Genomic DNA, 17,331 nt, shown 5'->3' with positions numbered 1-17,331 from the left:
TCCCAGGGAGGTGACAGTTAAGCTCATTTCTGAGGGAGCAGTGCCAGGGAAGAACAATATTCCAGACTGAAGAACGGCAGAATTCACTTGACAAACTTCAGGAAACTTGTTACTTTTAGGAAGAGTGTAACAAGCAAATATGAAGGTGACTAATTGAGATTGAGAGTGGCAAGAAACAGAAGCCAAATATATGGGGAAAAGGGGTCAAACAATTACAGAGTGCCTACTATATGCCAAGTTCTTTACCTCTATGTCATAATTTTAAACACAACAATCTTGTGAATAAACTTGTCATGCCTGGTTTACAAATGGGTTATTTAGGCCCAGGGTAGTAACAGTCAACGTGCTTGGTACACATAGCATCCAATAAGTACTTGAGGAATTACTGGCGGGTTGTCTGACATTGCCCAGGAGTCTTAAACCCCAGGCCAAACTGATGGCTAAGCGTGTTGTTAACCCCTTCAGTGGCCCTTCCCGCCTTGCACCTCTCCCAGTCCCCAGAGTACCCTTCCTTCCCTCGCGCCCCGCCCCCGCGTTTCCACGTGCCGGAAAGTAAGCAGCAAAAGTACTTCCGGGATAGCAAAGGTCGGCCCCGGCAAGATGGCGGCGCCCTTGGAGCTCAGGTGCTGGGGAGGCGGCTGGGGGCTCCCGTCGGTGCACAGCGAGTCCTTGGTGGTGATGGTGAGGCCGCCTCGCGGGCCAGGGCGCGGGAAAAAAGGGGCGGGGCCAGAGACGCGAGGCTGGCTGGTCCGGGTTCCGGCGGCTGGGATTGGTTCCCGCCGCGCTCGGGCCCGGCCGGCCGGGTCGCTGCTCGCTGCACCGCCCGGGGCTCCCTCCCGTCCAACGAGTTACAGCCTAGCCTGTGGCCCCGCCGAATCCTGGAGGAGAGGTCATGGCTTCTCCGCTTGGCTCCGAGTTTTCTCAGCCTTGCAAAGCCGTCTGTGCAGTGGAATGAAAGCCCAAAGCAGTAGGCGCGCGCTCCCCGCTCTGCATCCCTCAAACGTTTGGGGGGAAAAAAGTCCTCGAAATCTTGGTAGCGCGCAACCCCGGCTAGAAGTAGCGGGACGGACGCAGCCCCCGAGTCAGGCGTTTCTCCCTTCTGGGGACCCGACTTTGAAGTAAAGCTGCTCTGCAGATTTGCATTACGTATTCAGTCTAAAATGTTTTATTGCAAACTCTCTTTCAGGCTTACGCCAAGTTTTCTGGTGCACCCCTGAAAGTCAATGTCATAGATAACACCTGGAGAGGTTCAAGAGGTACAGTGTAAACTTTTAAACACCCATTTCTGCCCTCTGTAAGCACCCTCCCCCCTCTTATTTAAAGCTAGGGGGCTTGTAGCCATGGAGTACCTTGGGGTTTTAGGTCTTACCACGACCTTAGCTGTGTGTTGCTTATGTTTTGATCATTTTGAGTAATACTTCAAAGGAGAAGCCAAATCAGTGGAAATTATGAGAAATGAAAATGCTCTCCAAAACTTTTTGTGTGTGTGTGAAATTGCAAAAACCTAAGATGAGTTACTCATTTTTTTTTTCTCCAAATGTGACTGGCATAGTTTTTAGGGTATTGGAGTCTCTTCAGAGGAAATCGAAATGCTTCCTTATATGTAAACTGTGTTGTGATTACAGGAGATGTACCAGTTTTGACAACTGAAGACAGTATTGTTTCTCAGCCGGCAAAAATACTAAACTTTCTAAGAAAACAGGTGGGTTCCTTCTGGAGAAATAGATTCTTGATCCCTGCATGTTGCTTCCAAAGAAAGTGCATTAAAAAAATTTTTTTTAGAATTCTTTTTTGGAGATACATAGGGCTTGATATAAGAATAGATTTGAGAGTCACTGCTCTAAATCATGAGTTGTACTGTGATTCAAAAGGCATATAGTGAGTTATAGTCAATTTATATTTTCATGCACTTTGCTTGGTTTTTATTGAAGCTTAGGTGTAAGTAGATTCAATTTAACCATTTTCACTATTATACTTATTGATATGATTGTAAATTTAGTTCCATAATTGCTACACATTTTGTGCTTGGTGTGAGGTCTGAGTTCCCATCAACTAGCAACTATTTATTTTTTAAAAGCACTTAAACTAATAGTTGCAGTTAAATGTTTCATGAAATAATGTATCCAAAATATCTGAACATGGCAAGATTTATATATCTAAAATGTTTAAACTGTAACAGTTTACATAAATGTAAAAGTTATCATTGATTTTGCCAATAGTTTAAAAAAAGAAGTCCTATATCAACAAAATTTAGAACTTTTCTCAATTGGAAGGTTTTCTCTTTTCAAGGGGAAAATGCTACTAATTAGAACTTTTTCCTTATTGTTAACAAGAATAATAATAGCCTCTATTAAGTTTGTACTACATGTCATGCACTAAACTAGGTCATTAACAATCATTGAAATAATAGTTAATAATAAATAAACACCTAAAACTAACATTTACTGACCTTAACGTGTGCATGATGCTGTGCTAAGAACTTTATTTGCATTAAGCAGCATTTGTCACTGAATTTGTATTTCTCTTTTCCCCTTTTAATATGTTTGCCATTTTTGAGGAAGAATAGGAGTCCTAATTTATTTAGCTTCACTGTTTTGGGATGTTCTTGACTTATGAGGTTTTTGGTTTTTTATTTTTTAATAGAAATATAATGCCGATTATGAACTGTCAGCAAAACAAGGGGCAGATACACTAGCTTACATTGCTCTCCTCGAAGAGAAGCTTCTTCCTGCAGTGGTGAGCATTGGTGAATATTACAGTATTTTAGTGACGTACTGAAAATGTACTTAGTCGATTTAGAAGAAAAATAATGGAAAAGGCTTAAGAGAAGAAATTTCATTTATGTATCAGTCTTGATTCTTTCATGTAACTGCAGAACTGGGTTGATTCTGTTAGACGTTCAACTAGTGTATGAAACAACAAAGTGAAAGTTAATGTCATTTTGGAAATAAAGATTCTCTGTGAAAGATTGGAGTTTGTCCACGTATAGAGTTGGGCCAACTGTAATTCATTCATTCAACAAATATTCATTGAGCACCTACTATGTTCCAGGCCTTATTCTGGGTGCTTGGGATAGAGCAATCAACAAAACTCACACATTTAAAAACATTGATTTATCCTTGAGTCATCCTAACTGGAAAATTTGTATGGAGTCAACTTCATTCAGAGATATTTATGAAAAACTTTCACATTGATTGAGGATCTTCCTTTTAGTAAAAGAATATCTTTGTAGTGTGTTTTCCCTCCTTTTGCAGCTTCACACATTCTGGGTTGAGAGTGACAATTACTTTACTGTGACAAAGCCATGGTTTGCTTCACGAATGCCTTTTCCCTTGAGTTTGATCCTGCCTGGAAGAATGTCTAAGGGAGCACTGAATAGGATTCTCCTGACCAGGGGAGAGCCTCCCCTCTACCACCTCCGAGATGTAGAAGCTCAGGTATGATTGGAATTACCTTCAGAGCAAGGGCCCTCCAGAGGAGGGACAAGAGAAGGAGCAGGGATGAACTTAGCTATAGATGCCAGTCTGAAAAGGAGTTCTCAAGTATCTTTCCTACCTTTGAGATGTAATTTCATCCTTATTAGATATACAGAGATGCCAAGGAGTGCCTAAATCTTCTGTCAAACAGACTGGGAACATCTCAGTTTTTCTTTGGAGATACGTGAGTGCATTCCCTTAAAAACCATTTTGATGTTCTGTTTGCATGTATTCAGTGAGCAGTTATTTAAAGCAAGTTCCCTTGCCTGGTCCTCCCACCCCATCCCCAATGAGTTTTTCACTTAAAAAAAAAATTTAATGGATTATTTACTGTAGGAAACTTTTTCTGTTGCGGTAATCTTACATTGACTTAATATGCTACATATGTGAATTTGAAACTTCTAAGACTATTCCCACCACGTCTCCAGTCTCTATATAACACTTATGAGTAAAAATGAATCTTCAATTTACAACTTAATTTTCTTCTAAATAAAATGGGTAGAGTATTTTTTAAAAGCTACAACTGAGTAAAACCCTAGCTGCATCATTTTTATAAGCCAGAATGGGTAGTAAACCTTTTAAAAGACCGTATTGTATACTTCAGAATTGACAAATGTATTTGAGAAAAAGTGTTTTTTTAACATAATCCCAAATTAATATTTTCTATGTGCTTTTAAAAAATCCTTAATTTATTTTTAGGCCTTCTACTTTGGATGCCTATGTGTTTGGTTTTCTCGCACCTCTTTATAAAGTACGTTTTCCTAAAGTTCAGTTACAAGAACATTTGAAACAGCTCTCCAACCTGTGTCGCTTTTGTGATGACATCCTAAACAGTTATTTTAGGCTTAGTCTTGGAGGTAAGCTGGTTCCTCTTCAGCTAATCTTTGTTTGCATAGAATACTTGCATATTCTCCTAAGGATGTATAAGCCAAATTCATTACTTATTAAAGAAGTTTGTATATTGTCTTTAAATGCTGGTTTATAGAACTTCAGAAAGTTGCATTTTTCCAACTTATTTTTACTCCCATGTGTTAGTTCTTCTTTAAATAGAGAAATATATATTTGCCGTTTGTCTGTTCTGGATTTTATACAGTTCTTGCTTCTTGTTCTTTAAATATTGCTCCTTTGAAGTGGGTCATTTTCTTCTAAAAGTTAACCACAGGTATTTATTGTGTCCCTGCCGAAAGATAGCATTTATCCTAATGCAAATGGGCAGTTACTTTAAAGGTTGCTTCTAGCATTTTGCTGTGTGAACAGAAATGAGCAGCAGATTGATTTTGGTGAGGTACACTCCCATGATTCCACTACTTCAAAACTGATTACATCAGACTGGAGGTATAGTAAACAGAGGGCACCTGTCACTTAGGCTCTGATTCTTCGAGTGTTGGGCCTTGTGCTTAAGTGATTGGGACACAAAATTTGTATGGGGAGAGTTGGCCAGAATTGTCCTTTTAAGAAATAGAAGTCATAAGGATCGTTGGTTAAGGGACAATTTACTTTTTATAGTGGGTTATGTGTTTTGTATATAATACACTTGTATATAACAAGGGAGGGGTTAGTTAGTTTGAGGGTCATGAAACTGAGTAACTTTCAACCTTGTTACTTGGGAGCAGTGGTTAGCAAACCTGACTACAGAACAAATACAAAATCTTGGGTCCTATACCAGATTCACTGAATTAGAATCCCTTAGGGATGGATCCCAGGAATCTGTATTTTTTAAAGTTCCTCCAAGTACTTCGGATGCTTTGTGGGTAACTGTTTGGGCCTTAGAAAGCTGTTCAAATAGTTGTAACTAAAGACCTATGTGAAATGGGGGGGGAAGGTACAAGTCAAATTTGAGAAGGAAATGAGGACTGTTGTGCTCTAATGACCTTGGCTATCTGCATAATGCTTGGCTAACAGGGTCTCCTTAAGGACAAATTTAGTCCTTTAGCTTAGGGTTTGGTTTTGGAGCATTACTCTCCCTCTTAAGTTTGCCTTTGAACCCAGAATGGTTTTTCACTTTGCCTTTTTTGGAGGGTGTGGTGGGCAATGGGGCACTTAGGAGGGTTGGATAGACTCAATATTCTTTGAATCTAAACAGCTTGTAAGGCTTTCAGAATTTCCTCTTTCTGATTTCTGTCCTGGCTTCTTAGGCATCTCTCCTGCTGGACAAGAAACGGTAGATGCAAATCTGCAGAAACTCACACAACTTGTAAATAAGGAATCCAACTTGATTGAAAAGGTCAAGTTTACTTCAATTGTTATTTTATAGTAGTTTAGTATTTTTCTTTCTGCAATTAATATTGTTTTGGGTTATGCATTAACTTTACCTTTTCAGGTTTTCTTTAAGTTTATTTTTTCAGAAAGCTGTTTAAACATACATTTACTAAAGCTGTGCAAAATACAGTGTTTTGAAGCCAGTAATGGCCTGATTGCTATGGGGAAAGATCTGATAATGGTATTGGATTTACTTTTACCACCCAATTAGTAGTACTTTTCAAGTTAGGAGACCCCAAAGCCTGGCTTCAAAAAAAGAGAGAGACAAACAAGAAAACACTCCTTGCTTGCTTGTCTGCTTCTTTCTGTCTCTGAGGGTTGACGTTTCTTGAGATTGTAAGCACCTGTGCTTATCCTTTCTTGCTAAAAGCACTATGGTGTTTTTTTCTTTCTTCCACGTAAATGGTTTTATTTTGCCTCCTTCCTATCCTCTGTTCTAAACGTTGTCTGCAATTTTTGCCAGTGTGGATATTTTGCCACTTAGGGAGTATGCATTTGTTGAGAGAGATATTGAGGAATTGGGTAGGGGAGGGAGCCAACAATGGAAATTTCAAGGGTGATTCTAATTGGAAAAATACAAGGGAGTTATGCATTTTTTCCTCAAATGTTTGATAAACTTGCTTTTTCTTTCTTATGCAAATGTATAATGCTTTATTCTTTCACAAACTAATAGGTCATTGTGGCTTAATAACACTGGCTAGAGGATTTGGGGGATTGAGTATCAGGCACTGTGTTATATGAGCTTTATATGAGTTATCTCATTTAATCTTCACAGTAGCTCTGTGTGTGCAGGTACTTTGTCATTCCCATTTTACAGATGAGATACTGAAACTTCGAGAGTAGCTTATAACATCACCTGCCCGAGGCCTTTCAGCTGGCAAGAGGTAGAGAGGGAATGTGAACCCTAGAAATTGGATTCCAGCATGGGCTTTGCAGTTAGTCAGTCATCTAACTCATGAATGAAAGTATGTATCCATTACTACTGGCGGTAATAGTCAGATTTATAACAGCCACTCTCTGGAATGACCATTTTATTTCTTTTTATGGTATTGCATGTACCTCTTATTAAAGTTTGGGTAAGCTGAATGAAAGCCAAGTTTGTCTTAATTCATAGCCTAACCCAGCAAATCTCATGAGAGGAAATACACTGAGAGTTAAGTGTGGATAATGGAAAGATTACTCAGACTGTTTTAGATACTTTTCTGCTAGATGAAGGCTATCCAGTATAGCTTCCATTTCTATCTGTGGCAAATTCATTAGACATGTGAAGGGAACCATGAAATACCTACATATGCAGAAAGTGAAGCCAGGAGGCCCTGTCACCACTTGGTACAGTTCCATTTTGGCATCATCAATATATGAGAGTTTCCTGACCCTATATCGGCACCTCTCTCCACCCCACTTCCTATCTGCTCTTCAGTACAGTTCACTGTTTGCTACAAGACATTAGAACAACAAATTCTATTGGCTACCACCGTTCACCATTTAGACAGGAAATCTAGAGCTTAAAAAAAAAGAAAGAGTTATGTTTGAGGAACTTAGTTCTTGCAAGGAAAAAAAAGACATCACAATTGATTCAGATAGTTCACTGGGAATACTTTTTCCCTCGGAAAATTAAGAGTTAATCTTTTATTCTTTTCCCTTTATTATGAACCCTATGTACCTCTGCTGAAACATTTCCCCTGTACTTTATAAAAGCATCTTGAGAAGATAAGAGAGAGTTTTGGGCTGCTTATATTCACAACTCTAAAAAAGCCTACCTATCAAGTAGGTGATAAGATGCTATATTCTGTTGGTTTTGGGTCATTGATGGCAGCTGCTTTCAAGTCTTCTATGAAGCAGCTTAACACCAGGACCTTGCACTCTGGTTTTGGGGTACCCTGGTTAAAGGTAGTTTTCTAAGGTCTGACTCAGTTCTAAGTAACCCCTGTCCTAGTGTTTCCCGGGATGCTAACGTACTCCTTAGGGTAAGTCTGAAACTCTTGGACATTTTCTAAATATGTTCTTGATTTGTTTCTCTGGAGCAGACTTAGAATTGATCCAGTGTTTGCAGTGCCTCTGGATTAGGTTTAAAGAATTTATCCTTCTTTCTGTATCTTTTCTTAGCTTCTCTTGGTCTAAATAGTCATAGCCTTAAAGAGGTGATCTTTTTGAGTGGAGTACAGGTCATTTTTATTGAGGCAATGAGATATAGTTGAAAGAACAATAGTGTTAGAATAAAAAGACCTGTGTTCACATTTCAGCTCTGATGCTAGCTTTGCAACCTAATGCAAATCTGGTAACCTTTCTGAGCTTCATTTTGCTAATCTGTAAAGTAGGGAATGATTGTGTCCGCCTTTTTTTTTGTTTTTCCTTTACAGTTGTGTTGGGAAGATCAAATGAGAACATACTTTGTAAACTGTGGAGAGTAATGTAACAGAAATACTGCTTTTACACTTAATATTAGAAGATCTCTTAAACCAAGTTGTGCTGTGGTTGAGTTCAGTAGACTGTTCATTATGTGGAATTACTGTAATTTTGTGAAGTCATCAAGGATGAGCCATATTGCTTTCATACATATACCGAGTCAGCCAGTATTTAGGTATGATGTTTAGAATTCTTGAGAGATTATTTGCAAGAAAAAGGTTTCTCTAGCAGTCCTAGAAACATAAGGTTCGGTACTCACGGTCCATATAAGTGATGCCATAGCCATAAGTCAGATGTACCTTTTGTACTTTCCGCAGATGGATGACAATCTTCGCCAAAGCCCTCAGCTTCCTCCTCGGAAACTGCCAACACTTAAATTGACTCCAGCAGAAGAAGAAAGTAATTCCTCACAACGGCTGTCACCCTGACAGTCTTCATGCTTTGTGTCCAAAGTCATATAATTGTTGCAGTAATCTCTAACACTAAGTGTGTGAAGGCAAAAAGAAAATTCATGAATAGGTATAAGGAAGACTCTAAAACAAAAGAAACTTTCTATGACAGCAATTTTTTTTTAGTTAGGAAGCTCGTGTTTTAGCTTGGCAATGCACTTTAAGTAACATCAAGGTAAATGCTAAATGAACTTGGGGGAAAAAGAAAACACGTTGTACTGTAAATAAAAAACCTGCCTTAACCTTGGCAGATTTTTGCCTTTGGTTCACATGTTGCTGGCCCAAAGCTACACTTCTGTTCTGAATGTGCACTGTTAGTTTATCCAAGTTAATTTATTAATTTAGTATCCTTATACCAGTCTAAATATCTAATATGTGGCTCTTTGGCTGAAGCCTTTTTTTCTTCTGTTTGGAAATCTGATGCCTATTTTAGATGTTAGGAAAAATATATTATTCTAATATTCTATTTACTTCAATAGAAAAGCCTGTATTTAACTTTAAAAAGCAATGAGGAATGTGTTTTTTAATTATGCTCTCATAAGTCTAATCTTTGGGGGAGTTACTACCATACATATAAATATTAAAGATGGTTACATATAATATTTGTCTGACTATATGCACTTCAATATAACAGTATTTGCTCATGTGTTCAATACAGGTTAGCAAGGGCTGTTTTAATTTATTGGAGCTTTAGACCTGTGTATTCGTAGTACATCTTTAACTCTAGTCATCTCTTTCTTGGGTTGATTTCGGGAGAGCTGAACGTGTTAGCATCGTTATTATGCCAGGCTGTAAAGTCTAACTGACACTTGCCCGGTTGTTAGACACTACTCAGGAGGAGCTTACTGCCAGAGAACTAGAAGTACCTACTGTGCACCTGGTCCAGGTTCACCATGCTTGGCTCAGACCAGTGTTCTTCCTAAGAAACATATCATGTAGTCAAAACCTTTATGACAACTAATTATTTTCCATAGAGTTAACTACAGTTGAAGGATTCAATGGAGTAATCGGAAATAGCAGATTTTAAAGAACATTTTCTATTTATTTGTTTGTGAACTGTTCAAAGATTTCCTGTGCGGGTAATTTTACTTACAATAGAATCTTGCTTATTTTAGTGGCTGAGGTGCTTCTGTTGTCCTAAAACTACTTCTGGGGTTTTTAAAATATAGGACCATGTTTTTGATTAGTGTCTTAAAAGATTACTATGGTGCTCAGCAAATCTTGTCACATCCTGCAGAAACCCCCAGGTTAGGAAAACAGTTTTGGACTCAAGAGACTTGTCTAATTTGAGCTGAGTGGAACTCAGCTGTGTTTGACCTGTATCCTCTCCATTTGTTCTGTATTTAGGTAGCTATTTATACAGAAGTCTTTATGTCATTGTAAATATTTTTTCTTGAAAGTTTTAATGAGAAACAGGGTAGTCTTCAAAGTCTTGTTCATCTGTTTGGACGCATTGAGAGAAAGAAACTAATGAGTTTCACATTACTTCTGCAACAGGTGGGAGAGAGAGAGAGAGAGAGAGAGAGAGAGAGAGAGAGAGAGAGAGAGAGAGAGAGAGAGAGAGAGGGAGGGAGTGTGTGTGTGTGTGTGTGTGTGTGTGTGTGTGTGTGTGTGTGTGTGTGTGTGTGTGTGTGTGTGTGTGTTGCGTTAGTCTTCTGTTAGAGTCCAGCAATCGGAAATCTGTTTGAATATTCTGTGTTGGAAATCATGACCATAGGACTTTATTGTCCTCTAGGATTGATGTTTATTGGAGATGGGTGGTTAGCACATTAATCATCTGCTTATGCTTTAGTCAGGGTTAGTCATTTTCGATTATGATTTCTACTAAAACTTTCAAAAAGTATTTGAAGTGACTTACAATTGTCAAATATGTAAAACAGGACAATTAAAATTAGTTTTTGGCAAAATAAAAAATTTGTAGGAGAAAGAACTATATTAACCCTAACAGATTCTAAAATTGAATGGTAAATTTAACTCCAGATTTCTCCATGGGCAAAGTCAAAGGATAATACTGGGTTATGTAAAGTTTTCTGTCAGTAAGGTTACTACTGTCCAAGAGTAAGCAAAATGTATTTACATTTTTATAAGAATGTGTAATATCGTATTCTTACGACACAAAGATGCAGCCAGTAAGCATACTGTAATGTTTGTTGAAAGTTTAATGTGTTGAAAGTTTAATAAAAAAATATCATTCTAGAATAACAAGTATCCTTTTTTAGTAGAAAGATGACTGTAAAAATGATTTATTTCCTTTTGGTCATTCCTGCTTTGAACTGCCTTTAGCTGTATGCTATATAGGCCATGATGCTTCCAGACTATCTTTCCTAAGATGCAAAATATGATTTAGATAAGGGAGAATTTATATGCTGGGTTACTTAGTTGAGGTTTTTGGTATAAGCTAATGAGATGCTAGGAAGCTATCACTGAACACAAACCACTCCAGGGATCAGCCACACATATAGGAAGCTCTTGGAAAGGAATAACTGGGCAGAGAGCTTTTGAGCAACCTGTCAGGATATGCTTTGGATAAAGTTTGAGTTCGCTGAGATAAATGGTCCACAGTCTTAAAATACTGTGAGCCACTTCCTTTTGGAAGTGATGGTGGAGGATAATATGATAAAAGGGACTATGTTTGTGTTTATGTTTCTTGGTAGTATAGGATGAGAAAATTGGTCAGATAATTCCCATAAGATAAAGATCGTTCATTAACAAACTGTCATCAGTTATCCATAAGACTGGCCATTCCCCTAAGACCAAAGAAACTGTAAAAGACCTTTAAGGACAGTCATTCCTACACAGTGTTTTTCCCCCTAAAAGGTTGGCACTGACAAACGAATTAAATTTCAACCTAGACATGTTTGTTTTATTTTTTGAGGACTAGAGCATTAGAGATTTTATGTTAAATCTGAAGCATTTTGATTTCCATTTGTAATTTCTGTTCATTTAATGTGGCTAGATATATTAACTTAAAGGGATGGGTAAGCTTATTTCAATCAGAGCTAAGTTACAATTTTCAGAAGTCTGCAAAAATGGAAGAAAACTAGACATCAAAAGAGGCAGAAATTGGTAACAGTATCTCAGAAAACCAATTTTTAAAGGTAGTATCATGTGATAAAAGTGGTATTTGAAGTCAGTAGTATGTTTTCTTAGAACCTCTTCCAGGAATAGACATTTACCATGTTATTAGATTTTTCTTAAACTGTTTACTTTTTCATAAACTGTCAAAAATTGTATCCCTCTGAAACCAAAATATAAATGCTTAAAATGTAAAGACAGGAAGCTGAGGGATGGTTACATAGGATCTCTGTGTACTATTTTTGCAACTTCTTTTTGTGAGTCTATAATTATTTCAAAATAAAAGGGTTTTAAAAATAAATTCAATAAGTTTATCATTATCTAAACTATGATTTAAAATTTAATGCTTTAAACATAGTATTCAGTTCCAGATTAATAAATGCATAATATAAATTAATTTATTTCATTCTTGAGTTTAAAGGAAAAAAAACTCAGGTTTATAACAAATGATAATCTAAAGATCTGTTTTGCCTTATCAGCAAAGATAAAACAAGAACCCCTAAAACTAAGAACCCCTTTTCCCTAGGAGATTAAAAATTCTACGGTTTTATGTTTGTAATTGTATCTTTTTTCCCTATCGTATGGTATCCTTTTATGAGGATAAAATATTTTGGAAAAAACTCCTCCATGTCTCTGTGTGGTGATCCTTCTTTGTTTTGCAAGTGTTCTCTAACTACACTAGGGATGAACAAAATGCAGTGTGTCTGTGTGCTTTTTGTTTTTTAAGTTCACAGGGATTTAGTGATTGACTTTGTCTCTGTTTAATTATTTATATAATTGAAATCCTGAGCAGAGCCACATATATTTGGGTTGTAATGACGGTCTTTTGTATATGTTGTTGGCATTTAGAATTATCTTTTGCCTTTTTTCTTGTTCAGCTCTGTGGAACTTACATTTACTTTTCAATGTTTTCATATTTCCTAAGAAATTACTAGATTTTTAAGAAATTCGTTGTTAATTACATGAACCAAAGGTCAGTAATCCTAGTCTCAAAGGTTTAACTGAAGTTTCATTAGATCTTCAAAATGTTGATTTTCATAGAGATGTAAAGATGGAGTGCTTTGCTTTTTTTTTTTTTTTTTAAGGGTTTTTAAAATTATTTAGCCCCAAACTCTTGTTGGGATATAATGTTTGCTAGAAGCCCAGGTTACCTCCCCTAGACTTAAAATTATTGTGATTGAGGTGGAGAGGTATCCTCGGAATCAAAAAGCATGCAAAAATCATTTGTTCCAGATGAGGAGGCCAGTGATTACTGATGAGAATGAACATTCTTGAACAATGATAGAAGAAAGGGTAGCTTTGAGTTGGATGTTTGTAAACAGAGAGTGGAATGTTATGATAAAAGACTATTCAGAGCAAAACAAAGTAGTTCCTTTAAAAAAATGCAGGAAAATAAGTCTTTATATCCTCATTATTATTAATTTGAAATTATATTGTAAGATAGTTTTAAACTATAATTCAGTTCTTTGGAGAGGCATTTCAAGATATATTTTGGCAGAATATATTGTTATTATATGAATAGTGGGTTCTTTGGCTAAATAGGGAAATGCTGGGTTAGACAAAGTTAAGTTACTGTAGGCTCCTCAGCACCTTACATATGCTGTTGGTGGTTTCAGACACCAAGAAGGGCCTGTATTTTATACACTATTTTCCTAATTTATTTTTATGTGGATTTTTTTTTAAGTAGGTGTCATGTGGGATTTGTGTTCTGAGAAATACAGTTAGGGAAATGCTGCCCTAAGAGTGCTTCTGCTTGTTTGTACTCATTGCAGAGGTTTCCAGTTGTTGGCTGCCCTTCTAGTGAGTGGTGATAAAATGGAAGCGACAGGTTAGGGCTCCCTGGGACCATGGAGTTGACTGAGGATTGGCTGTGGGTTTAGATAGGTTGGTTATTTAGGCACATGTGAGGCCCTTGGTCAGTCCAGCTGCTTCCCTAGAATCCCAGTTGGCTTGGAACAGCTGTACAGGAGTGTGAACTGGTGGTTTCAGAGAACTAACCACTTGTTAGGCATCTATGAGACAGAGGGAACCAACTTGGAATTCCATTCCAAACTGTTTTTGGCTGTGCTTTAAAAGTACCAGAAAGGCAGTGAGTATTTATAGCATTAAAGTCACATACAAGCTAGTTATTTTATATATATATATATATATATATATATATATATATATATATATGCACACGCATACACACATAGTGTCTTAGAAAGTGTACAGTTCCTTCCGTGACAAAAGCAAGGAAAGTTTAATATTTTCAACTTCTATTATTGAAGACATGGTCTAAAAAAGGATTGTATGTTTGTGTATGCATTTTCTAGGATGAGGGTTTACAGTTTTTTTAATTAAATTCTCAGCAAGTTTCTGTATCCCCCCAAGTTTAAGCCTCACTAGACCTTCTAATTTCAGAGGACTAAGTATATCTGATTTCATTTCAAAGTATAAAACCAGTTCACTCATCAGGCGTAAGGATGCTCTTTGTTTTCTGCAGTGTATATGGTTGCATATTTGGAACTGCGTGCTTTGGATGTGTATTTGTTGGAAAGCTTGCCTTTGGGTTTGAGTTGTGGTGTGGTGAACATCTGGCCATGTGCAAAGCAGTTGGATCTTTGTTCTGATTCTTTAGGTCTTCTCATGCAAATTCAGAGAAATGCTTTCTAATCATTGAGTTTACATGTCCCAGATCCCTGGATGTCTAGAAACAATGGCTTGCCAGAGTTTGCGTCAGTCCTGAGGGAGTCACGCACTATAGAGGAGGCTGTGTTCGCTATTTGTTCTTTGACCTGTTGGCTGCCTCTCTTGCAGTGCTGGCGTCTTATTTCTTGGAGAAGGACGGGTGTACTCAAGCTTTTATGTTAACTGCATAAAGATGAGCTTTATTCTTCTTCTGACTTGATGTTTTATTTTGTAAAATAGGAAATAATGTCTTTCCATTTTTCTGTTCATCCCAAAGTGGAAATTTGAGGTGTTTGTAATATAACTTTAGCTTTCTGGAAGACTGATAGCAAAGAAGACAAGTAAGAAATTTATGTATACTCATATTGGTTTTGTTCCACCAAGCTTATCTTCAAATGGTATACATTTGAAACATCTGCTCTAGTGTATAAACACTGTAGTTTTGTTATGAAGTAAACAATCTTAAAATAAGCATTGTTGGTCATAATTTCAATATTCTAGCCTTGCCTTGTGTGAATATATTTTACTCAGAGATTGTGTATAAATACCCAGAAGTGGTGATGATGATCAATGTTGTAAAGAATTTATTCTGATAAATGAGAAACTGGATATAATGTCAAAATAGCTATTTTCACAATAAAATCTCAAGTTGCTCGAATGTTTATTAATTCCTGGTTTAATGTTACTTATTCCTTAAGGTGAATATTTCATTGGGAAGAATTTTGGGGTCGTTCAAAATAGTTTTGTGCTGGGACTGAGCTAGATAGAGGGTTGTTCTTTTTAAAATGTCCATTCTTTCTGTGATGCCTTGAGATCACTTGTGCTCTTTCCAGCCTGTGCTAAAGGAGGTTAGAGGCCTGCTCCCTAGGCCATTGTGTGTGTGTAACCTCAGACAGCTCACACAACTTTTCAGGACTCTAGCTAGCTTATCCCTTTGGCTTTATAAGTTTCTTAAAATTTTTTTTTGCTCACACAACTTTTCAGGACTCTAGTTAGCTTATTTCTTTGGTTTTATAAGTTTCTTTAAAATTTTCTTTTTTGCTCACCTAGAAAGTCCAGTGATGTTCCATGTAATTGGATGGAAGGCATACACTGAGAAAAATAATGCAACTTTAGTTAGTGGGGAAGATATTCATATTTTTTGCTTTTTTTTTTTTTTTTTTTTTAATTGGGTAGCATATATGGGTATGGAGAACCCTGTTAGGGCTGTTAGTCTAGTAAGGGCAGGTTCCCTGAGGGGATGAGTATTTGTTAGTAGAGTTTATTTTTTTTAATTGAGGTATAATTTATGTATAGTAAAATGCATCAACCTTCCAAGTAGAGCTGTTCAGGTATGTATTTCTCTCACATGAGAAGCCAGCTACATCTTTGTTGATACTTCTATCCCCAAAGAATACAAATCTTAATTGCGTATGAACTTTGGGTTTCAGATGAAATGCCCTTGGGTGGATTGAGGTGGTAATGATCACTTACTTCTTGTAAGAGAGCAGGAAAGAAGAGTTGGTGGTGGTGGGATAATAGAATTCTTTTGGGGAAAGACAACTGTTGGATTGGCCAAAAAGTTCATTCGGGTTTTTCTGTAAGATGGTATTTGGAGTCACAAAGCTGAGAACCTTTCAACAAACACCTTCAGAATTTTTCGTTCTTAATTTTTCAGCTTAGAGGCTTGACTTTGGTCTGGGACTATTTGGGGTGCTCAAAAGCTCCTGAATATTTAGTATGATGTCCTTTGGTGAACAGTAGGCTGCAACGTAAGTGGTGCTCTGTTTTTCTTTTGCCATTAATAGCAGCCATTGGTAGGAAAACTTTTAAGTTTTCCATATGGGGATCTTGTCCTAAGTGAATCTCCGTAGGAGAAAGATTGAAATAAAGGGGAAACCACTAAGATCACTGAGGACTGCGCATATGTTTGAGACAGGTATATATGAGAATAAGAAGGAAATGGTGGTGGAGAATGTAAGGATTTGTCTTACTCCATCTTGTAATTAAGTTCCTAGTTGTAAAGCAAAGGAGATACACATCCCTTCTTGATCTGACAAGAAGGTCAGGAGAAACGATGAGAAAACATGGCACATTTCTCCAGGTACATTAGTCAGCCTCCTGGAATGCTTTAGACGTCTATGAATATGAAATGAAGACAGCTGTGCATCGTCAAAGAGGTTGCTAATTTCTAACACAGCCAACTCGCTCCAAAAGTTGTACTTTTCCAAGTAAGAGAGGGGCTATTATATTTATCCTGCTTTTTGAGTAAGCGAGTGAAAATAGGGAAATTTTGACATTTATAAATAAAATTAGGGATTGGTTTTTTTTTTTTTTTTTTTTTTTTTTTTTTTTTTTTTTTTTGCGGTACGCGGGCCTCTCACTGCTGCGGCCTCTCCTGTTGCGGAGCAACAGGCTCCGGACGCGCAGGCTCAGCGGCCATGGCTCACGGGCACAGCCGCTCCGCGGCATGTGGGATCCTCCCGGACCGGGGCACGAACCCGTGTCCCCTGCATCGGCAGGTGGACTGTCAACCACTGCACCACCAGGGAAGCCCAGGTATTGGTTTTTCAGATCTGAGTTTCGGGCAGGTGGTCGTCTCAAGAATTCACATTTTGAAAAAGTTAAGAAATCTTTTGGTGTAGAAGGAAGCATGACGCTTTCCAAATATCACAGTTAAGACCAAACAGATTTCAGTTTTATTTTAAATGCAAGAAGCAAACTGACTTATTTGAAGACTGTCAGATTGTGCCTATTCTGATATGTGTTGTCCCAGTTCTGTCTATGAGGGGGGAATTGTCATTTTCATCTAATGAGCATGGTTTACGTTTTGTATTACATGTAATATGCAGTTCACAGAGTGACTACTGCTAAAATGGTTTAGAAAAAGGTGGGAAGGGATATAGTAGATGTAGAAATTAAAAGGAAAAAGAACCAAAGAGAAAGGAACTCTAAATATGATGTAATTGGGGCTGTGGCGAGGAAGAGGAATGGAATGTAGAAAGACAGTGGATTTT

General features: G+C 37.5%; 1 protein-coding gene across 2 annotated transcripts; it reads left to right on the top strand.

Moving 5' to 3' along the window:
• The first annotated feature begins 578 nt into the window (after positions 1-578).
• On the top strand, positions 579-15,003 carry MTX3 (metaxin 3). 2 transcript variants are annotated; one of them, XM_067731110.1, is made up of 9 exons: positions 579-681; positions 1,187-1,256; positions 1,626-1,702; positions 2,644-2,736; positions 3,255-3,437; positions 3,584-3,660; positions 4,176-4,333; positions 5,612-5,700; positions 8,459-15,003. In XM_067731110.1, exons 1-9 carry the CDS (start codon positions 601-603, stop codon positions 8,567-8,569), a joined length of 939 nt encoding a protein of 312 aa, XP_067587211.1. In that variant the 5' UTR covers positions 579-600; the 3' UTR covers positions 8,570-15,003. The 2 variants fall into 2 exon arrangements, with proteins under 2 accessions (XP_067587211.1, XP_067587212.1); XM_067731111.1 differs by lacking the exon at positions 5,612-5,700.
• Positions 15,004-17,331: the final 2,328 nt, after the last annotated feature.

Source organism: Pseudorca crassidens, chromosome 3 (assembly GCF_039906515.1).
Source record: "Pseudorca crassidens isolate mPseCra1 chromosome 3, mPseCra1.hap1, whole genome shotgun sequence".
Taxonomy (NCBI): domain Eukaryota; kingdom Metazoa; phylum Chordata; class Mammalia; order Artiodactyla; family Delphinidae; genus Pseudorca; species Pseudorca crassidens.
The sequence above is the reverse complement of the archived record's forward strand: the minus strand, read 5'-3'. Positions and strand labels throughout refer to the sequence as shown.